The sequence below is a fragment of the Anomaloglossus baeobatrachus genome, chromosome 5, assembly GCF_048569485.1.
Source record: "Anomaloglossus baeobatrachus isolate aAnoBae1 chromosome 5, aAnoBae1.hap1, whole genome shotgun sequence".
In the NCBI taxonomy this organism is placed as follows: Eukaryota; Metazoa; Chordata; class Amphibia; order Anura; family Aromobatidae; genus Anomaloglossus; species Anomaloglossus baeobatrachus.
In genome coordinates this window covers 413,494,389-413,514,975 of record NC_134357.1, presented here as the reverse complement: position 1 = coordinate 413,514,975, position 20,587 = coordinate 413,494,389, and the positions used below count along the sequence as shown (strand labels likewise).

Below are 20,587 nucleotides of genomic sequence, written 5' to 3'. Positions count from 1 at the left end.
CTTAGATTTTGTGAGAGCACTCCGGCTCTACATTTTGCACACTGCGCCCCTGCGCCGTTCTGATGCGCTCCTTGTCCTTGTCGCTAGCCAGCGTAAGGGGTCGCAGGCTTCCAAGTCAACCTTGGCTCGGTGGATCAAGGAACGGATTCTTGAAGTCTACCGTCTTCGGGGCTTCCGAGTCCTTTAGGGCTGAAAGCCCATTCTACCAGAGCCGTAGGGGCATCCTGGGCATTGCGTCACCAGGCTACGGCTCAGCAGGTGTGTTAGCACTACCTGGGCGAGTCTGCACACTTTCACGAAACACTATCAGGTTCACGCCTATGCGGCGGCAGATGCCAGCCTAGGTAGGCGAGTCCTTCAGGAGGAGGTTGCTCACCTGTAAGAGAGGGCCGTTTTTTTCGGCTCTTTTTATCGAGGTATTCTTTTACCCACCCAGGGACTGCTTTTGGACATCCCAATTGTCTGGGTCTCCCAATGGAGCGACAAAGAAGAAGGGAATTTTGTTTACTTACCGTAAATTCCTTTTCTTCTAGCTCCAATTGGGAGACCCAGCACCCGCCCCTGTTCCCTTCGGGCTGTTGTTCTTTTGTGTGCACATGTTGTTCATGTTGAATTGTTATTTGGTTCATGGTGTCAGTTCTCCGAACATCTTTCGGATTGAGTTTTACCTTAGACCAATTTTTAAGTTTCCTCCTTCCTGCTTTGGCACCAAAACTGATGGGCCCGTGATGCACGGGAGGGTGTATAGGCAGAGGGGAGGGGTTACACTTTTTAAAGTGTAATACTTTGTGTGGCCTCCGGAGGCAGTAGCTATACACCCAATTGTCTGGGTCTCCCAATTGGAGCTAGAAGAAAAGGAATTTACGGTAAGTAAACAAAATTCCCTTCTTTCTAGGATTAGTGATGACAATTCTGAAATGTTCTACTATAGATATACTTTTGTAACTGGAGACCTCTACTGGAGAGCTGAAGAAGTGTAGTAGAGAAACTGGTGCAATGAGTGCATCTAAAGTCTGCTTCTGACTGCTCTTCAAAGGGCACGTCTATGAGATGATGAGCGGAATTGGACTTAAGTGGGCAGTGTCCACAGGATAATTAGTGTTGGGTAGCTTTGGTAAAGATCGTAAACAATGTTTTACAGTCCTATGTTCTCTGATCTGCAGGTGACATCAACTATCAGGAGTTTGCTAAGCGGCTCTGGGGTGACATTTACTTCAATCCAAAAACGTAAGGTCTTGTTGAAATGGAGTATATCTCGTAAATATGAGCAAGAACATTATAATACGTATAGTTAACTCAGTGCAGCTCTTCAGTACTCAGGCTTTAAATGTAAAAATTGTCAACTTCTGTTCCTTCTTCCAGCCGAAAATTTACCAAGAAGGCGCCAACAAGCAGCTCCCAGCGAAGTTTTGTGGAGTTCGTCTTGGAGCCCCTGTATAAGATCTTGGCTCAGGTCGGCACTCTTTTGTATCAGAGAGGTGTTATTTTGCAGAAGTTTTGTGTTTTTAGTTAATAAGTGTCCTTTTTTTTTTTTTACTCTTTTAGGTTGTGGGGGATGTGGACACATCCCTGCCCCAGACACTGGAAGAATTAGGAATTCATCTCACAAAGGAGGAACTAAAGCTTAATATCCGGCCACTGCTGAGGCTTGTGTGCAATCGCTTTTTTGGGGAATTCACAGGTAACACATTGTACATAAATGCTGTGTATGAGAAGGCAATCTAAAAACAGCTGTAGTTTTGTATCAAACAATAAAGCTGTTTGGTGTATATTGCACCTGACTTTTTTTTTTTTTTTTTTTTTTTTAAAACCAAATTTTTATTTTCTTGCAATGGTAAAATAGGGTACTGAATGAAGAAAATAAGGGTCAACAAACCAAAATAGCAAATAACATCATCTCTACAATTTATCAAACAAATATCTGTCACTGTCATCAAATTTGCTCCTTCCCCTTCTTCGTCAGTATATATTTCCATTATTCAGTCTCCGCTACCCCCCTTCAGCTTTCCTTCATAACTTGTTACAAACATTACTTATAAACACTATCCCTCCCATCCTGCGCCTGACATTTTGTTGTGATGTAAAATTATGCCCCTGTGTAATTCATTTCTTATTATTCACTTATTTTATAGGTTTTGTAGATATGTGTGTTCAGCACATTCCATCTCCAAAGGCTGGGGCGAGAGCCAAAATTGAACACACGTATACGGGTGGTGTCGATTCTGAACTAGGAGAGGAGATGAGCCAGTGTGATCCAGAAGTGCGTATATTGCCATTATTGGATTTATTTGCTGATATATTTTTTATATATATATATGTGTGTGTGTGTGTGTGTGTGTGTGTGTGTGTATAGTGTCGATTCGTATTGAATTGATGATGCCCTACAATTTTTTAATTCGCTTTTTTTCTCTATCTCGTTCCGTTTTCAAAATAAAAATGCTAATTCCGTTGTTTTCCACCAGGTGGCGCTATAGGTGGTTTCATTGCGTAGCGCATGGCTACTTTACTATACCTAGACACCACTTCTATGCCTATAGCTGCCACCGTTCTCAGGTTAATGGCGGTGGACAGGATATGGGTGGACACACTGTGTGTGTGTGTGTGTATATATATATATGTAGATAGATAGATAGATTAGATAGAATTTGTGCTCAAAAGTTTACGTACTCCCCCAGCATATTTTTTGCTTTCTTTATCGTTCCTTTGGGAGACCCAGACCATGGGTGTTTAGCTTCTGCCTCCGGAGGACACACAAAGTACTACACTTAAAAGTGTAGCTCCTCCCCCTGAGCTTATACACCCCCTGGTGAGCCAGTCCCAGCCAGTTTATCGCTTTGTGTTCAGGAGGCATACATCCACACATGCATTCTTATATGATTTTTTGCCTTTTGGAAAGAGATTGAAGAAATGCGGGTCCACGTCTGGACTCCCGGCATGTCCCTTCTCACCCCACTGTGTCGGCGGTGTTGTTAAGGTTGATTTCCAAGGCTGGAGCCTTACATGCCGTGCTCCTTCACCATCCCTTCTGGGCTCTGGCTTGAAGTGGGAGCCAGCACGGTCTCCATGCCTGGCAGGAGACCGGTCTCCATCCACAGCCCCTTGAGGATTCTGTTGGACCGGAGCACTCATGCCCAGGGACCTGGCCCTGCGTCTCAGCAGCTAAGTACCTGAGACGTTTATGTGTTGGGGAGAGTATGCTGAATGTGTTTATTTTGACATTTCCGGCGGGTTCTCTAGCTTTCGCCCGAGAACCGCGCCGATGGTGCCTGCGCGTCGGCCTCGCCGCTTAAATTTAGGCCCCGGCTTTGCCGGAGGCCTAGTTTCTGTTAACTTCCCTCGCATGTCACTCATGCAAGAGGGACAGGCACGGCTCCTCCCGGCGGCCGTTCTGCACAGGGGAGGGACACTCCCCACTGCTGGGGCGTGTCTCCTCTCCTGCAGGTCTATGGCCCTCCAGTTCCCGCTCCTCTATAGGAACGCCCCCTAGTCCCGCCCCCTCTCTTCGCTCCGGCGGCCATTTCTCAGGCAGAGTTCACTTTGCGCTGGGCCTGTCTGCACTCTGTATCCCTGCTGAGGTGCTGTGCATTGGGGGTCCAGGCTTTGGGATCTGGAGGGCACACAACACCGCTTCCAGCGGTCTGGTAAGCCACAGCCGGTCTCCGGTTGTGCACCTCTGTATATTCTCCCTGGGGTTCATTCTCTTGCAAAGCTTCCACTCCAGCAGCATGTCTCACACAAGTAGCAAGGCTCCAAAGCTTTATTCTGTATGCGCTGCATGCAAGCTCCTGCTGCCTGAACCGAGCACCTATCCACATTGTGATGTTTGCTCTAACTTGGCGGTGCCACAGCCTGGAGTCTCACCCCCAGTGGTCTCTCAGGCTGCTTCTGCACCTGTGGCTGAACCCCCGGCCTGGGTAGAGTCCTTTTTCTAGGTCCATATCCCAGTCATTTGCTGAGTCCATGGGACTTTTGTCCAGGACTTTGTTGAATATACATCAGCCCTCCTCACAGGGTGCCTCTAATACCCTTGCCAGGGGATCCCTATCCTCTGACCTCCGTCCATCAGAGCTCACAGAGGATTCATCATCAGGTCCCAGACCCCGTCCTTCTAAGACAGGGGTGGGGAACCTCCGGCCCGCAGGCCGCATGCGGCCTGCCATGACCTTTTATCTGGCCCCCGGGCAGATTCCCGGGGGAGGCAGTGCTCGTGCTGTCACCGCGGTCTTGCTGCCGCCGGCCCTTTAAATCCACACATTGCTGTTTGTGCTGCAATGTGTTCTCCTGTCGGCCAGTGCCAATTGTGGGCGGGTCCACAGCAGCCTCACAGCTTCCAGCCTTGTGTGTCCGCCCCCTGGCCTCCGGAGATCAGTGCCCGCCTTCTCCTTCTGATGCAGTGTGTCCGGCTCCTGCACTCCGGTGATGTGAATGCAATGCTGCTGTGAGTCCAGCGCCGACCCTCTGCTGCTATGTGCCCTGCCCAATGCTTTGTGCCTCCCCACACCAGTTCTGTCAACCTTCTCCCCCAGAGTTGCATGAAACTCTCAGCGCAGTGTGCCCCCCAATATCCTGTGTGCACCCCTCCCCCAGTCCTGTGTGCAGCCCCCCAATGTCCTGTGTGCTGCCCATCACCCAGTAGTCCTGTTTGCACCCCCCCAATCCTGTGTGCACCCCTCCCCCAGTCCTGTGTGCAGCCCCCCAATGTCCTGTGTGCACCCCCACACAATCCTATGTGCAGCCCATCACCCAGTCCTGTGTGCACCCCCCAGTCCTGTGTGCACCCCCCAGTCCTGTGTGCACCCCCCAGTCCTGTGTGCACCCCCCAGTCCTGTGTGCACCCCCCAGTCCTGTGTGCACCCCCCAGTCCTGTGTGCACCCCCCAGTCCTGTGTGCACCCCCCAGTCCTGTGTGCACCCCCCAGTCCTGTGTGCACCCCCCAGTCCTGTGTGCACCCCCCAGTCCTGTGTGCACCCCCCAGTCCTGTGTGCACCCCCCAGTCCTGTGTGCACCCCCCAGTCCTGTGTGCACCCCCCAGTCCTGTGTGCACCCCCCAGTCCTGTGTGCACCCCCCAGTCCTGTGTGCACCCCCCAGTCCTGTGTGCACCCCCCAGTCCTGTGTGCACCCCCCCGTCCTGTGTGCAGCCCCCCCGTCCTGTGTGCAGCCCCCCCCGTCCTGTGTGCAGCCCCCCCCGTCCTGTGTGCAGCCCCCCCCGTCCTGTGTGCAGCCCCCCCCGTCCTGTGTGCAGCCCCCCCCGTCCTGTGTGCAGCCCCCCCCGTCCTGTGTGCAGCCCCCCCCCGTCCTGTGTGCAGCCCCCCCCCGTCCTGTGTGCAGCCCCCCCCCCGTCCTGTGTGCAGCCCCCCCGTCCTGTGTGCAGCCCCCCCCGTCCTGTGTGCAGCCCCCCCCGTCCTGTGTGCAGCCCCCCCCAGTGATGTCTGTGCCTCCCCCCAGTGATGTCTGTGCCTCCCCGCCAGTGATGTCTGTGCCTCCCCCCCAGTGATGTCTGTGCCTCCCCCCCAGTGATGTCTGTGCCTCCCCCCCCAGTGATGTCTGTGCCTCCCCCCCCAGTGATGTCTGTGCCTCCCCCCCCAGTGATGTCTGTGCCTCCCCCCCAGTGATGTCTGTGCCTCCCCCCCAGTGATGTCTGTGCCTCCCCCCCAGTGATGTCTGTGCCTCCCCCCCAGTGATGTCTGTGCCTCCCCCCACAGTGATGTCTGTGCCCCCAGCCCCTCCAGTGATGTCTGTGCCCCCAGCCCCTCCAGTGATGTCTGTGCCCCCAGCCCCTCCAGTGATGTCTGTGCCCCCAGCCCCTCCAGTGATGTCTGTGCCCCCAGCCCCTCCAGTGATGTCTGTGCCCCCAGCCCCTCCAGTGATGTCTGTGCCTCCCGCCCCTCCAGTGGTGTCTGTGCCCCCAGCCCCTCCAGTGATGTCTGTGCCTCCCGCCCCTCCAGTGATGTCTGTGCCTCCCCTCCAGTGATGTCTGTGCCTCCCCCCACAGTGATGTCTGTGCCGCCCCTCCAGTGATGTCTGTGCCCCCAGCCCCTCCAGTGATGTCTGTGCCTCCCGCCCCTCCAGTGATGTCTGTGCCTCCCGCCCCTCCAGTGGTGTCTGTGCCCCCAGCCCCGCGTGTGGTGTCTGTGCCCCCAGCCCCATGCCCCCAGTTAATTAATTGCTTCACCCAATATAGCAGGGTCATTTAAACATTGATAATTTTGTGCGGCCCCCGAAGGTTGGTAGAAATTTTCAAATGGCCCCCGACAGAAAAAAGGTTCCCCACCCCTGTTCTAAGAGAAGGCGCAGGGTTTCCTCCCCCCCTCATCCCGCAGCTCTGACTCAAGAGCTGACTCTCAAGATGAGGAGGATGCCCTCACGGGGGGCTCGGAGGCTATGTACCCCATCGATCTCTCCGAGGGTGACTCAGTTTTTAGTGACTTGATTGCTTCTATCAATTCTGTACTGGATCTCAGTCCGCCAGTCTCAGAGGAGCAACCCTCTCTGGCAGAAAAGCATCAGTTTACCTCGCCTAAGAGAGTAAAGTGTGTTCTTTAACCACTCCAGTTTTCAGACCGCTGTGACCAAACCCAGGGCCTGTCCTGACAAACGCTTTCCAAAGCGTGGTTCTGATGACCGTTTTCCCTTTCCACCTGAGGTGGTCAAGGAATGGTCGCACTCCCCAAAGGTAAACCCTCCGGTGTCTAGGCTCTCAGCCCGGACCGTTGTGTCGGTGGCTGACGGCACCTCACTTAAGGATCCCACTGACCGTCAGAATGACCTTCTGGCCAAATCTGTGTATGAAGCTGCGGGGGCCGCGTTTTCCCCGACTTTTGCAGCAGTGTGGGCTCTCAAAGCCATCTCTGCTTCCCTAGAGGAGATGCATTCCCTCACCAAGGAATCTATGCCTGAGATGGTTACCTTAACTTCTCAGGCTTCAGCTTTCTCTATCGTTTCATTGGGGGACACAGGACCATGGGTTATGCTGCGGTCACTAGGAGGCTGACACTAAGTAAACATAATAAGTTAGCTCCTCCCTAGCAGTATACACCCCGAGCCGGAGGCGGGCTCAGATCAGTTTTAGCTTAGTGTCGTAGGAGGCTGATGTTGGCCGTCTCGGCCCCCCTCAGCCATTTGTGTTTTTTGCGCTTTTTTTCCTTTATTTCGGCGCCGCTCATCGCTCTCATACCTGTCTTCTTTTTCTCTGCAGGTATTCTCTTCACTCATCCTCCGCAGCCCTGTGGGTACCACTCCCCAGGGTCGCAGGGGCTTGAGATTTCGGGCCCTCTCCCCCGTCCATCCCCGTGGTACCACTCCCGGGGTTGCGCGTGTGGGCAGGTTGTCGTGGGCACCCCTGATTCGCCCTGCGGTATCACCCCAAAGGGCGTACAGGGGCATACAGCAGGGATGGAACCTCCGCAGCGTTTTTAATCCGATGGGGCCCTTTCACGCTGCCTTCTCCTGCAAGGGGGCTGCTTTCCCCCATCATGATGTCCACTTCCCTGCCTCAGCACGCTCTCCCCCGGAGTCCTCAGTCTTCCTGGACGAGAGCACTGTACACAGGCAGGGGCAGGGCGCCCTGCCTGCACCGCATCCGTCGCTGGGCCGGCGCCGCCGAGAGCAGGTGGGACCGACCTCTCCTGCACCTTTCCCCCGACCCTCTCCAAAATTTAGGCCCCGGTCTCGGCCTAGTCGCTCCTGCGTCCTAGCCACGCCCCCGCTGCAGCGCTATTGGCCGCCGGTCGTCTGGCCCAGTCTCCTCCCACCGCTCAGCCTCCTGGCTTGTGGGGGCTGTGGATCCTCCGTTTTTCGCGCCTAAACGCTGCTCCTCCCCCAGCCTCCTCCAGGGTCCCCATCGCCATTTTAACATGTGTCGGGTCCCCTGAGACTGCAGCGCGCCGGCGTTCTCACTCTTCTGGCCAGCTCACTCCTGGACTCCCTCTTCTGGACTGGTAGGCAGCACACAGGACCTGGGTAAGCCCTGCTCCTAAGGAGTAGCCCTCACTAGGTAGCGTTCTCTGAGTTTAGGGACGAGTTAACCCTCTCCTGTCTCCTTCCTAGCAGCCACCAGGGAGAATACTTTTTTCACCATGCCTAATGCTAATTCCACCTGACCCAAGCAGGCCCCCTTTGCCTTATTTTTTGCATGCTCCTCCTGCAAGACCAAATTTACCCAAGGCCAGGACGCCCCACTATGCTCCGTCTGTTCTTCAGACTCGCAGCCTCTGCAGGACCCCCGACTGGCTAGCGTCCCTGTCCCAGTCCGTAGATTCCCTCTCTGATGCTTCTCAGACCATCGCGCAAGCACTGCGCCTGCTGCCGTCGCTCGCCCAGACTCCCGCAGACCCGACGCAATAGTCTCCGGAGCAAGTGAGCCCCGTCGCAGGGACCTCCTCGGCTGCTCAGAAGCGGACCCGCCGGGTCTCGTCTTCAGCCTCTTCCCAGGTTTCACCTTCATCCCCAGGTCCAGACCATCATTCCTCCGGGGAGACTTCTGACCACTCCGAGGATGATTCCGATGCAGCACCCCTGCTGGACTCAGAGCACGCGGCTGATATTCGGCGCATGGTGAATAGCCTGATAGAAGCAGTAAACCAGACCCTAAAGGTACAGGCAGACCCCGTCTCCTCCCAGAGCACCCAGGTCTCGTTTAAGCAGATGAATCGGGCCCAAAGCGCATTCAGCGGACATCCAGAATTCGCTGAGTTACTGCGCAGCCACAGGCAACAGCCGGACAAGGTATTTACCAGCGATAAGTCCATTGATTTGCATTATCCCTTTCCTGAGGGTCTTCGAAAGGATTGGGCAGGCTCCCCTGTGGTCGACCCCCCCAATCTCCCGCCTGTCTTCTCGCACAGTCCTTCCACTCACTAACGGTACGTCTCTCAAGGACCCCACGGACCGTACTATTGACAAGTTGGCCCGTTCCGCCTTCGAGGCAGCGGGCACATCCCTCTCACCGGCCTTTGCCTCGGTTTGGGTTGCGAAGGCACTGATGTCCTGGGCGGACACGCTACGCTGCGGACTCCGCGCCATTCCTGCCAATCCGGACCTGGTCCTCATCGCCTCACAGATTTCCCTGGCTTGTGAGTACCTGCTCAATGCAGCCCTGGCATCTGCCAATTGCGCGGCCCAGGCCGCCAGCAACAATGTGGCCATCCGTCGAGCCCTCTGGCTCCGGTCCTGGAACGCTGATGCGGCCTCTAAGAAGTCACTGACTTCCCTGCCCTTCCTAGGGGAACGTCTTTTCGGAGATAAGCTGGACCAGTTGATCTCCGATGCGACGGGAGGAAAGAGTACATCTCTCCCCCAATTGCGCCCCAAGCGCTTCCAGAATCGGCGCTCCCACCGCTCATTTCCGGCCCTTTCGCAGCTTCAACTCCACTTCCCAGCCGCGAAAAAGCCGCTCTCCTCCGAGAGACAGGAGGACCCCGTCATTCAAGACCAATCCCGCCTGGCGTTCACGTCCCCGCCAGTCCACGAAATCCTCTTCCGGATACCGCCGACGCTCCTCCAAGTGACTCGCGGTCGGCGCGCAACAGCGCCAGACTCGTGGGAGGGCGTCTGTCTCGTTTCCAGCATGTGTGGATCCCCCTGACCGCCGATGCCTGGGTCAGAGAGATCATCACCTCAGGCTACAAAGTAGAATTCGAGTCAAAGCCACCGAGACGTTTTTTCCTATCTCGCCCTCCCGAGTCTTCCGCGCGGGCTCGCGCGTTCTTTCACTCCATAGACTCCCTCCTCCAAGCCGGAGTCGTGGTACCAGTCCCTCCCGCAGAACGTTTCAAGGGGTTCTATTCCAATCTTTTCGTGGTCCCCAAGAAGGACGGCTCTGTCCGCCCCGTCCTCGACCTAAAGCTTCTAAACAGGTCGGTGAGGCCTCGGCGGTTTCGAATGGAGTCACTCCGGTACGTGATCGCGTCCATGGAGGTCGGCGAATTCCTGGCATCGCTGGATATTCAAGACGCCTATCTTCACGTCCCTATAGCCACCTCTCACCAACAGTTCCTCCGCTTTGCGATAGCGGAAGATCACTTCCAGTTCACGGCTCTTCCTTTCGGCCTCGCATCCGCCCCCAGAGTCTATACGAAGATCATGGCGGCTGCCATGTCCGTCCTACATTCCAGGGGTGTTATGGTCATCCTGTACTTGGACGATATGTTGATCAAAGGTTCTTCTTTCGAGGACTGTCGTCTTGGGGTTCAGGTCACAATCGACACCCTTTCACGGTTAGGGTGGCTGATCAATCGGAAGAAGTCCTCTCTGACCCCGGCCCGACGGATCACCTTTTTAGGCATGGTATTCGATACCACCCAAGGGCGAGTTTTCCTTACACAGGAGAAGATGTCCTCCCTGCAACGAGGCCTCCGCGCTCTCCGGCTTCAGCGCCAAGTTTCCATCAGGTTCGGCATGCGAGTCCTCGGTCGTATGGTGGCGGCGATGGAAGCGGTACCCTTTGCACAGTTCCACCTCCGACCCCTCCAGCTGACCTTGCTAAAGAAGTGGGACAGATCTCCCTTTTCTCTGGACCGCAGGTTTCATCTTTCGCCGGAGACCCGCCACTCCCTCCGTTGGTGGATCAATCAACGCAACCTCGCGTCAGGAAGGTCATTCCTCCCACTCCACTGGAAGATAGTGACCACCGACGCCAGTCTCCAGGGCTGGGGGGCAGTGTTTCGGCATCACACAGCGCAAGGCCGATGGACACCACGGGAAAGTTGTCTTCCGATCAACATTCTGGAGATAAGAGCCATCCGGCTAGCCTTGCAGCAGTTTCGGCACCTAGTACAGGGTTGCCCGGTCAGGATCCAGTCGGACAATGCGACGGCGGTGGCGTACATCAACCACCAAGGAGGCACAAGAAGTGTCGGGGCGATGCGAGAAGTCAGGAAGATTTTGCACTGGGCCGAGTGTCATCACTCCCTGATCTCAGCGGTACACATCCCAGGCGTGGACAATTGGGCGGCGGACTTCCTCAGCAGGGAAGGCCTCGCCTCCGGAAAATGGTCCCTCAACCGGGAAGTCTTCAACCAGATCTGCGACAGATGGGGAGTTCCGGATGTGGACCTAATGGCCTCCCGGTTCAACTGTCAGGTTCCGCAATTTATAGCGCAGGGCCGCGACCGCTTGGCTTTAGGAGTCGACGCCCTCACTCTGTCATGGAGCCAGTTCAGTCTCCCGTACATCTTCCCTCCGCTCCCTCTGATCCCGAGGGTTCTCAAGAAGATCAAGGCAGAAGGAATACCAGTCATCCTAGTGGCTCCGGACTGGCCCAGGTGAGCATGGTTCGCGGAACTCACTCAGCTCCTCGCAGACGCTCCGTGGCGTCTTCCAGACCGTCCAGATCTCCTGCAGCAGGGACCTCTTTTCCATCAGAACTCAAAGGTCCTAAATTTGACGGCCTGGCCATTGAATCCTGGGTTCTAGCTCAGGCTGGTTTTTCTTCAAGAGTGATACAAACAATGATTAGGGCTAGGAAGCCATCTTCATCAAGAATATACTACCACACGTGGAAGGTCTTCGTCAGGTGGTGTGAAGAGCACAGCGTTTCTTCTCCTCTCGCCTTCTCCCTTCCTTCCCTTTTGGCATTCTTGCAGTCAGGCCTAGATGCGGGTCTCTCGCTCGCAACACTAAAGGTCCAGGTATCGGCTTTGTCAATCCTGTTTCAGAAGCCACTAGCCTCTCGTCCACAGGTTAAGACCTTCATCCAGGGAGTTGCCCACCTGGCACCGCCGTATCGTCGGCCTCTAGAACCGTGGAACCTTAATCTAGTCCTAGGGTCACTTCAGGGTCCCCCCTTCGAGCCCTTGCGGGATTCTTCCCTTTCTCACCTGTCTTGGAAGGTGGTGTTCCTCGTTGCCATCACTTCTATTCGAAGGACGTCCGAGCTGGCAGCTCTCTTGTCGTGCCCCCTTTTTGATTTTTCACCAGGACAAAGCGGTTCTCCGGCCAGATCCCTCCTTTCTCCCAAAGGTGGTCTCCCCGTTCCATCTAAACGAGGAAATTGTCCTTCCGTCCTTCTGTCCTGGCCCCTCTCACAGCTTGGAGAGGTCCTTGCACACCCTGGACCTGGTGCGCGCCCTTAGAATTTGTCTCCAGAACTGCGCCGTTCCGTAAGTCGGATGGTCTGTTTGTCCTTCCTTCTGGTCCCAAGAGGGGTGAATCGGCATCCAAAGCCACAATTGCCAGATGGATCCGTTCCGCCATATCTGAGGCCTATCGGATTCGGGACAAGTCTCCGCCGCGGGGGGTAAGGGCGCACTCTACCCGAGCAGTGGGAGCCTCTTGGGCGATTAGGCATCAGGCGTCGGCCGACCAGGTCTGCAAGGCCGCCACCTGGTCCAGCCTGCATACCTTTACTAGGTTCTACCATGTTCACACCCAAGCATCGGCAGATGCTAGTTTTGGGAGAAAGGTCTTGCAGGCAGCAGTTGCACACCTGTAATAGGGTGACAGCATTCAATTATAGTACAAGCCCGCCGAGGGAGGTCGTTGTTTTCTTCCTATCTGCGGTGCTTCTGTATTCCCACCCAGGGACTGCTTTTGGACGTCCCATGGTCCTGTGTCCCCCAATGAAACGATAGAGAAAGTAGGTTTTTTTTGTACTCACCGTAAAATCTCTTTCTCTGAGTCTTCATTGGGGGACACCGGACCATGGGTTATGCTGCTGTCACTAGGAGGCTGACACTAAGTTAACATAAAAAGTTTGCTCCTCCCTAGCAGTATACACCCCGAGCCGGAGGCGGGCTCAGATCAGTTTGGTGCACAAGCAGTAGGAGGAGTACCAGAATCACCATACATAAAACAAAGTTATAACTAAAATAATGCAGCCGTGCGAACAAGAGGTCTATGAACATAAGACCGCTGAAAATGGCAGGCAAATGCAATTTAACAACCAAAAAACCAAGCAGGGTGGGTGCTGTGTCCCCCAATGAAGACTCAGAGAAAGATTTTACGGTGAGTACACAAAAATCCTACTTTCTTCGGCGCTCCATTGGGAGACCCAGACGATTGGGTGTATAGCACTGCCTCCGGAGGCCACACAAAGCATTACACTAAAAAGTGTAAGGCCCCTCCCCTTCTGGCTATACACCCCCAGTGGGATCACTGGCTCACCAGTTTTCTGCTTTGTGCGAAGGAGGTCAGACATCCACGCATAGCTCCACTGTTTAGTCAGCAGTAGCTGCTGACTCTATCGGATGGAAGAAAAGAGGGCCCATATAGGGCCCCCAGCATGCTCCCTTCTCACACCACTTGCGGTTTGTAAGGTTGAGGTACCCATTGCGGGTACGGAGGCTGGAGCCCACATGCTGCTTTCCTTCCCCATCCCCCTGAGGGGCTCTGTGGAAGTGGGATCTTACCGGCCCCCAAACCCTGAGGCCGAGCTCCATCCACAGACCCAGAGACCCTGCTGGAGGAGCTGAGTACAGTCAGGGACAAGGCCCTGCAACGTTCAGGTACTCTGTGTCCCCGCACAGACAGGCCACGCACACTCCAGGCTTGCTGGGTGTGCTAGTGCGCCGGGGGCACTAGCGCTGCGCGCTCGGGTTAGAGTCACTGCAGCTTAGCTGAGTGATTTTATGTCTTGGGAACTACCGCGCCGGCCGCTCCGGGAGCGGCGGCGCCGCTGGGACTTGTGGTGCGCCGGGGACTCGCGCTGCCCGCGCTTTTACGGCGGCAGCGCTCATAAATCTAGTCCCCGGCTTTTTGCGGCCTAGCTCTGCTTCGTTCCCGCCCCCACCCTGTCAATCAGGGAAAGGGAGAGACGCTGTTCTATAGCCAGCGCCGAGGGCTGGAGTCTTATTTACATACTCCAGCCCCCTCACTGGGCACAGTGGGGACGCAAGTTTCCCGCTCTTGGTCTCAACACGCCCAGGGCCCGCCCCTCTCCACAGGACGCCGGCAGCCATTCCTGCATGCAGTCTGGCTGGAGAACGGACACAGGCTCTGGGGGACTCAGACAAAAGACTCTGGCGACCACACACCCGCGTTTATGCGGGCGGTAAGCTGCACATAAGTGCTGGCCCCACTAGTGCCACAGTGTTACTTGGTGCATTTTTTCCCTGTACCATATATATTTATATTGCACTGTACAGTCGCTTCTTGGCTTATACCCTCATTGCTCTGAGGAGACAACAACATGTCATCCGCAAAACGCAAGGGTGCCAAGGCACAGGCGGTATGCACTGCTTGTGCCGCATGTGGGGCTAATCTACCGGCAGGTTCCAATGACCCCCATTGTGTGCAATGTTCAATCCCTGTGCCACTTCGACAGCCAGAGTCTATGGTAGTAGTGGCCCAGGCAGAGACGCCTGTGAACCCTGCCCCAGTGACGGGGACAGAATTTGCAGTTTTTGCTGATAAGATGTCTGTGACTATGACAAAAATCCTGGAAACCTTGCAGTCCAGGCCAGTTTTCTCAGACCATGGACACTGCTGTGTCTATGCTCCCCGGTCCCCCTCAGTTGGAACTAATCCGTACTTCAAGGGGGTCCCAGGCATCACAGGCTGAAGACTCTGACTCGGATGACAGTCCCAGGCAGCCTAAGCGGGCTCGCTGGGAAAGACCCTCGCCGTCATCACACTGGTCAGGGTCTCAGCGAGACGAGGCTCTGTATGAGGAGACAGAGGTGGGTGATCAGGAATCTAATCCTGACACCGCTCTCAATCTAGATACCCCTGATGGTGACGCTATGGTAAATGACCTTATAGCGGCCATCAATAGACTGTTGGATATTTCTCCCCCAGCCCCTTCAGCAGAGGAGGCAGCTGCACAGCAGGAGAAGTTCCATTTCCGGTATCCTAAGCGTAAATTGAGTACTTTTCTGGACCACTCTGACTTCAGAGAATCAGTCCAGAAACATCATGCTTATCCAGATAAGCTTTTCTCCAAACGTCTTAAGGATACACGTTATCCCTTTCCCCCTGACGTGGTCAAACGCTGGACCCAGTGTCCAAAGGTGGACCCCCCAATCTCCAGGCTTGCGGCTAGATCCATAGTTGCAGTGGAAGATGGGGCTTCACTTAAAGATGCCAATGACAGACAGATGGACCTTTGGTTAAAGTCTGTCTATGAAGCTATCGGCGCGTCGTTTGCTCCAGCATTCGCGGCCGTGTGGGCACTCCAAGCTATTTCAGCTGGCCTGGCACAGGTGGACTCTATCATACGTCCAGCAGTGCCGCGAGTAGCGTCCCTAACCTCGCAAATGTCTGCGTTTGCGACTTACGCTATCAACGCTGTTCTGGACTCTACGAGCCGTACCTCAATGGCGTCTGCCAACTCTGTGGTTTTGCGCAGAGCCTTGTGGTTAAAGGAATGGAAAGCAGATTCTGCTTCCAAGAAATGTTTAACCAGCTTGCCACTATCTGGAGACAGACTGTTTGGTGAGCAATTGGCTGAGATCATTAAACAGTCCAAGGGTAAGGACTCCTCCTTACCCCAGCCCAGATCGAGCAAACCTCAACAGAGGAAGTGGCAGTCGAGGTTTCGGTCCTTTCGAGGCTCCAGCAAGACCCAATTCTCCTCGTCCAAAGGGACTCAGAAGGAGCAAAGGAGCTCAGATTCCTGGCGGGCTCATTCACGCCCCAAGAAAGCAACCGGAGGAACCGCTTCCAAGGCGGCTGCCTCATGACTTTCGGCCTCATCCCTCCGCATCCTCGGTCGGTGGCAGGCTCTCCCGCTTTTGCGACATTTGGCTGCCACAGGTCAAAGACCGGTGGGTAGCAGACATTTTGTCTCACGGGTACAGGATAGAATTCAGTTCTCATCCTCCGCCTCGGTTCTTCAGAACCTCCCCACATCCCGACCGGGCAAATGCCCTTCTGCAGGCGGTGTGCTCACTAAGAGCAGAAGGAGTGGTGATCCCTGTTCCTCTGCAGGAACAAGGACAAGGTTTTTACTCCAATCTCTTCGTGGTTCCAAAAAAGGACGGCTCGTTCCGTCCTGTTCTGGACCTAAAGCTGCTCAACATGCATGTGAACACCAGGCGGTTCCGGATGGAATCCCTCCGCTCCGTCATTGCCTCAATGTCTCAAGGAGATTTCCTTGCATCAATAGACATCAAAGATGCTTATCTCCACGTGCCGATTGCTACAGAGCACCAACGTTTTTTACGTTTCGTGATAGGAGACGACCATCTCCAGTTCGTAGCTCTGCCATTTGGTCTGGCGACAGCCCCACGGGTTTTCACCAAGGTCATGGCGGCAGTGGTAGCAGTCTTGCATTCTCAGGGACATTCGGTGATTCCTTACTTAGACGATCTACTTGTCAAAGCACCCTCTCAAGAGGCATGCCAACACAGCCTGAATGTTGCGCTGGAGACTCTCCAGACTTTCGGGTGGATCATCAACTTTTCAAAGTCAAACCTGGCACCGACTCAATCACTAACGTATCTTGGCATGGAGTTTCATACTCTCTCAGCGATAGTGAAGCTTCCGCTGGACAAGCAGCGGTCCCTACAGACAGGGGTGCAGTCTCTCCTTCAGGGTCAGTCGCACCCCTTAAGGCGCCTCATGCACTTCCTAGGGAAGATGGTGGCAGCAATGGAGGCAGTCCCGTTCGCGCAGTTTCATCTGCGCCCACTTCAATGGGACATTCTCCGCCAATGGGATGGGAAGACAACTTCCCTAGACAGGACAGTCTCCCTTTCTCAGATGACCAAGGACTCTCTGCAATGGTGGCTTCTTCCCACCTCATTATCACAGGGAAGATCATTCCTGCCCCCATCCTGGGCAGTGGTCACGACAGACGCGAGTCTGTCAGGGTGGGGAGCAGTTTTTCTCCACCACAGGGCTCAAGGGACGTGGACTCAGCAGGAGTCCACCCTTCAGATCAATGTTCTGGAAATCAGGGCAGTGTATCTTGCCCTATTAGCCTTCCAGCAGTGGCTGGAAGGAAAGCAGATCCGAATTCAGTCGGACAACTCCACAGCGGTGGCATACATCAACCACCAAGGAGGGACACGCAGTCGGCAAGCCTTCCAGGAAGTCAGGCGGATTCTGATGTGGGTGGAGGAAAGAGCATCCACCATATCCGCAGTTCACATCCCGGGCGTAGAAAACTGGGAAGCAGACTTCCTCAGTCGCCAGGGCATGGACGCAGGGGAATGGTCCCTTCACCCGGACGTGTTTCAGGAAATCTGCCGCCGCTGGGGGGTGCCGGACGTCGACCTAATGGCGTCTCGGCACAACAACAAGGTCCCGACCTTCATAGCGCGGTCTCGCGATCAAAGAGCTCTAGCGGCAGACGCCTTAGTGCAAGATTGGTCGCAGTTCCGGCTCCCTTATGTGTTTCCACCTCTGGCACTCTTGCCCAGAGTGTTACGCAAGATCAGATCCGATTGCGGCCGCGTCATACTCGTCGCCCCAGACTGGCCGAGGAGGTCGTGGTACCCGGATCTGTGGCATCTCACGGTCGGCCAACCGTGGGCACTACCAGACCGACCAGACTTGCTGTCCCAAGGGCCGTTTTTCCATCGGAATTCTGCGGCCCTGAACCTGACTGTGTGGCCATTGAGTCCTGGATCCTAGCGTCTTCAGGATTATCCCAAGGGGTCGTTGCCACCATGAGACAGGCTAGGAAGCCCACGTCTGCTAAGATCTACCACAGAACGTGGAAGATATTCTTATCCTGGTGCTCTGCACAAGGAGTATCCCCCTGGCCATTCACGTTACCTGTCTTTCTTTCCTTCCTGCAATCTGGGTTGGAAAAGGGCTTGTCGCTCGGCTCCCTTAAAGGGCAAGTCTCGGCACTATCCGTGTTTTTTCAGAAGCGTCTAGCGCGACTTTCTAAGGTGCGCACGTTCCTGCAGGGGGTGTGTCATATCGTACCTCCGTACAGGAGGCCGTTAGATCCGTGGGATCTAAACAAGGTCCTTGTTGCTCTCCAGAAGCCGCCTTTCGAGCCCCTGAGGGATGTGTCACTTTCTCGACTCTCACAGAAAGTGGCATTTCTGGTAGCGGTCACGTCTCTTCGGAGAGTGTCTGAACTAGCAGCGCTGTCATCCAAGGCTCCTTTCCTGGTGTTCCACCAGGACAAGGTAGTGCTGCGCCCCATTCAGGAGTTTCTCCCTAAGGTGGTATCCTCTTTTCACCTTAATCAGGATATCTCCTTGCCTTCCTTTTATCCGCATGCAGTTCATCGGTATGAAAAGGATCTACATTTGTTGGATCTGGTGAGAGCACTCAGAATCTACATTTCCCGCACGGCGCCCCTGCGCCGCTCGGATGCACTCTTTGTCCTTGTCGCTGGTAAGCGCAAGGGGTCGCAGGCTTCAAAAGCCACCCTGGCTCGATGGATCAAAGAACCAATTCTTGAAGCCTACCGTTCTGCTGGGCTTCCGGTTCCATCAGGGCTGAAGGCCCATTCTGCCAGAGCCGTGGGTGCGTCCTGGGCATTACGACACCAGGCTACGGCTCAACAGGTGTGCCAGGCAGCTACCTGGTCGAGTCTGCACACTTTCACCAAACATTATCAGGTGCATACCTATGCTTCGGCGGACGCCAGCCTAGGTAGAAGAGTCCTGCAGGCGGCAGTTGCCTCCCCGTAGGGGAGGGCTGTCTTTGCAGCTCTAACATGAGGTATTTCTTTACCCACCCAGGGACAGCTTTTGGACGTCCCAATCGTCTGGGTCTCCCAATGGAGCGCCGAAGAAGAAGGGAATTTTGTTACTTACCGTAAATTCCTTTTCTTCTAGCTCCTATTGGGAGACCCAGCACCCGCCCTGTTGTCCTTCGGGATTTTTGGTTGTTTCTTCGGCGCTCCATTGGGAGACCCAGACGATTGGGTGTATAGCACTGCCCTCCGGAGGCCACACAAAGCAATTACACTAAAAAGTGTAAGGCCCCTCCCCTTCTGGCTATACACCCCCAGTGGGATCACTGGCTCACCAGTTTTCTGCTTTGTGCGAAGGAGGTCAGACATCCACGCATAGCTCCACTGTTTAGTCAGCAGTAGCTGCTGACTCTATCGGATGGAAGAAAAGAGAGCCCATACTAGGGCCCCCAGCATGCTCCCTTCTCACCCCACTTGCGGTTTGTAAGGTTGAGGTACCCATTGCGGGTACGGAGGCTGGAGCCCACATGCTGCTTTCCTTCCCCATCCCCCTGAGGGGCTCTGTGGAAGTGGGATCTTACCGGCCCCCAAACCCTGAGGCCGAGCTCCATCCACAGACCCAGAGACCCTGCTGGAGGAGCTGAGTACAGTCAGGGACAAGGCCCTGCAACGTTCAGGTACTCTGTGTCCCCGCACAGACAGGCCACGCACACTCCAGGCTTGCTGGGTGTGCTAGTGCGCCGGGGGCACTAGCGCTGCGCGCTCGGGTTAGAGTCACTGCAGCTTAGCTGAGTGATTTTTTGTCTTGGGAACTACCGCGCCGGCCGCTCCGGGAGCGGCGGCGCCGCTGGGACTTGTAGTGCGCCGGGGACTCGCGCTGCGCGCGCTTTTACGGCGGCATCGCTCATAAATCTAGTCCCCGGCTTTTGCGGCCTAGTTACGGTTCGTTCCCGCCCCCACCCTGTCAATCAGGGAAAGGGAGAGACAATGTGCAATAGGCAGCGCCGAGGGCTGGAGCCTTATTTACATGCTCCAGCCCTCTCACTGGGCACAGTGGGGACGCAAGTTTCCCGCTCTTGGTCTCAACACGCCCAGGGCCCGCCCCTCTCCACAGGACGCCGGCAGCCATTCCTGCATGCAGTCTGGCTGGAGAACGGACACAGGCTCTGGGGGACTCAGACAAGGGACTCTGGCGACCACACACCCGCGTTTATGCGGGCGGTAAGCTGCACATAAGTGCTGGCCCCACTAGTGCCACAGTGTTATTTGGTGCATTTTTTCTCTGTACAGTCGCTTCTTGGCTTATACCCTCATTGCTCTGAGGAGACAACAACATGTCATCTGCAAAACGCAAGGGTGCCAAGGCACAGGCGGTATGCACTGCTTGTGCCGCATGTGGGGCTAATCTACCGGCAGGTTCCAATGACCCCCATTGTGTGCAATGTTCGGTCCCTGTGCCACTTCGTCAGCCAGAGTCTATGGTAGTAGTGGCCCAGGCAGAGACGCCTGTGAACCCTGCCCCGGTGACGGGGACAGAATTTGCAGTTTTTGCTGATAAGATGTCTGTGACTATGACAAAAATCCTGGAAACCTTGCAGTCCAGGCCAGTTTCTCAGACCATGGACACTGCTGTGTCTATGCTCCCCGGTCCCCCTCAGTTGGAACTAATCCGTACTTCAAGGGGGTCCCAGGCATCACAGGCTGAAGACTCTGACTCGGATGACAGTCCCAGGCAGCCTAAGCGGGCTCGCTGGGAAAGACCCTCGCCGTCATCACACTGGTCAGGGTCTCAGCGAGACGAGGCTCTGTATGAGGAGACAGAGGTGGGTGATCAGGAATCTACTCCTGACACCGCTCTCAATCTAGATACCCCTGATGGTGACGCTATGGTAAATGACCTTATAGCGGCCATCAATAGACTGTTGGATATTTCTCCCCCAGCCCCTTCTGCAGAGGAGGCTGCTGCACAGCAGGAGAAGTTCCAGTTCCGGTATCCTAAGCGTAAATTGAGTACTTTTCTGGACCACTCTGACTTCAGAGAATCAGTC

At 55.2% G+C, this 20,587-nt stretch overlaps 1 protein-coding gene across 1 annotated transcript in view; it reads left to right on the top strand.

The window, feature by feature from the left end:
- EFTUD2 (elongation factor Tu GTP binding domain containing 2) overlaps window positions 1-20,587 on the top strand; it is a 105,531-nt gene that overhangs the window by 55,715 nt on the left and 29,229 nt on the right. The window contains exons 12-15 of the mRNA XM_075350253.1: window positions 1,164-1,227; window positions 1,363-1,453; window positions 1,546-1,681; window positions 2,133-2,260. Of these exons, the coding sequence (XP_075206368.1) occupies window positions 1,164-1,227; window positions 1,363-1,453; window positions 1,546-1,681; window positions 2,133-2,260 (419 nt within the window). The remainder of the gene's footprint in view (window positions 1-1,163; window positions 1,228-1,362; window positions 1,454-1,545; window positions 1,682-2,132; window positions 2,261-20,587) is intronic.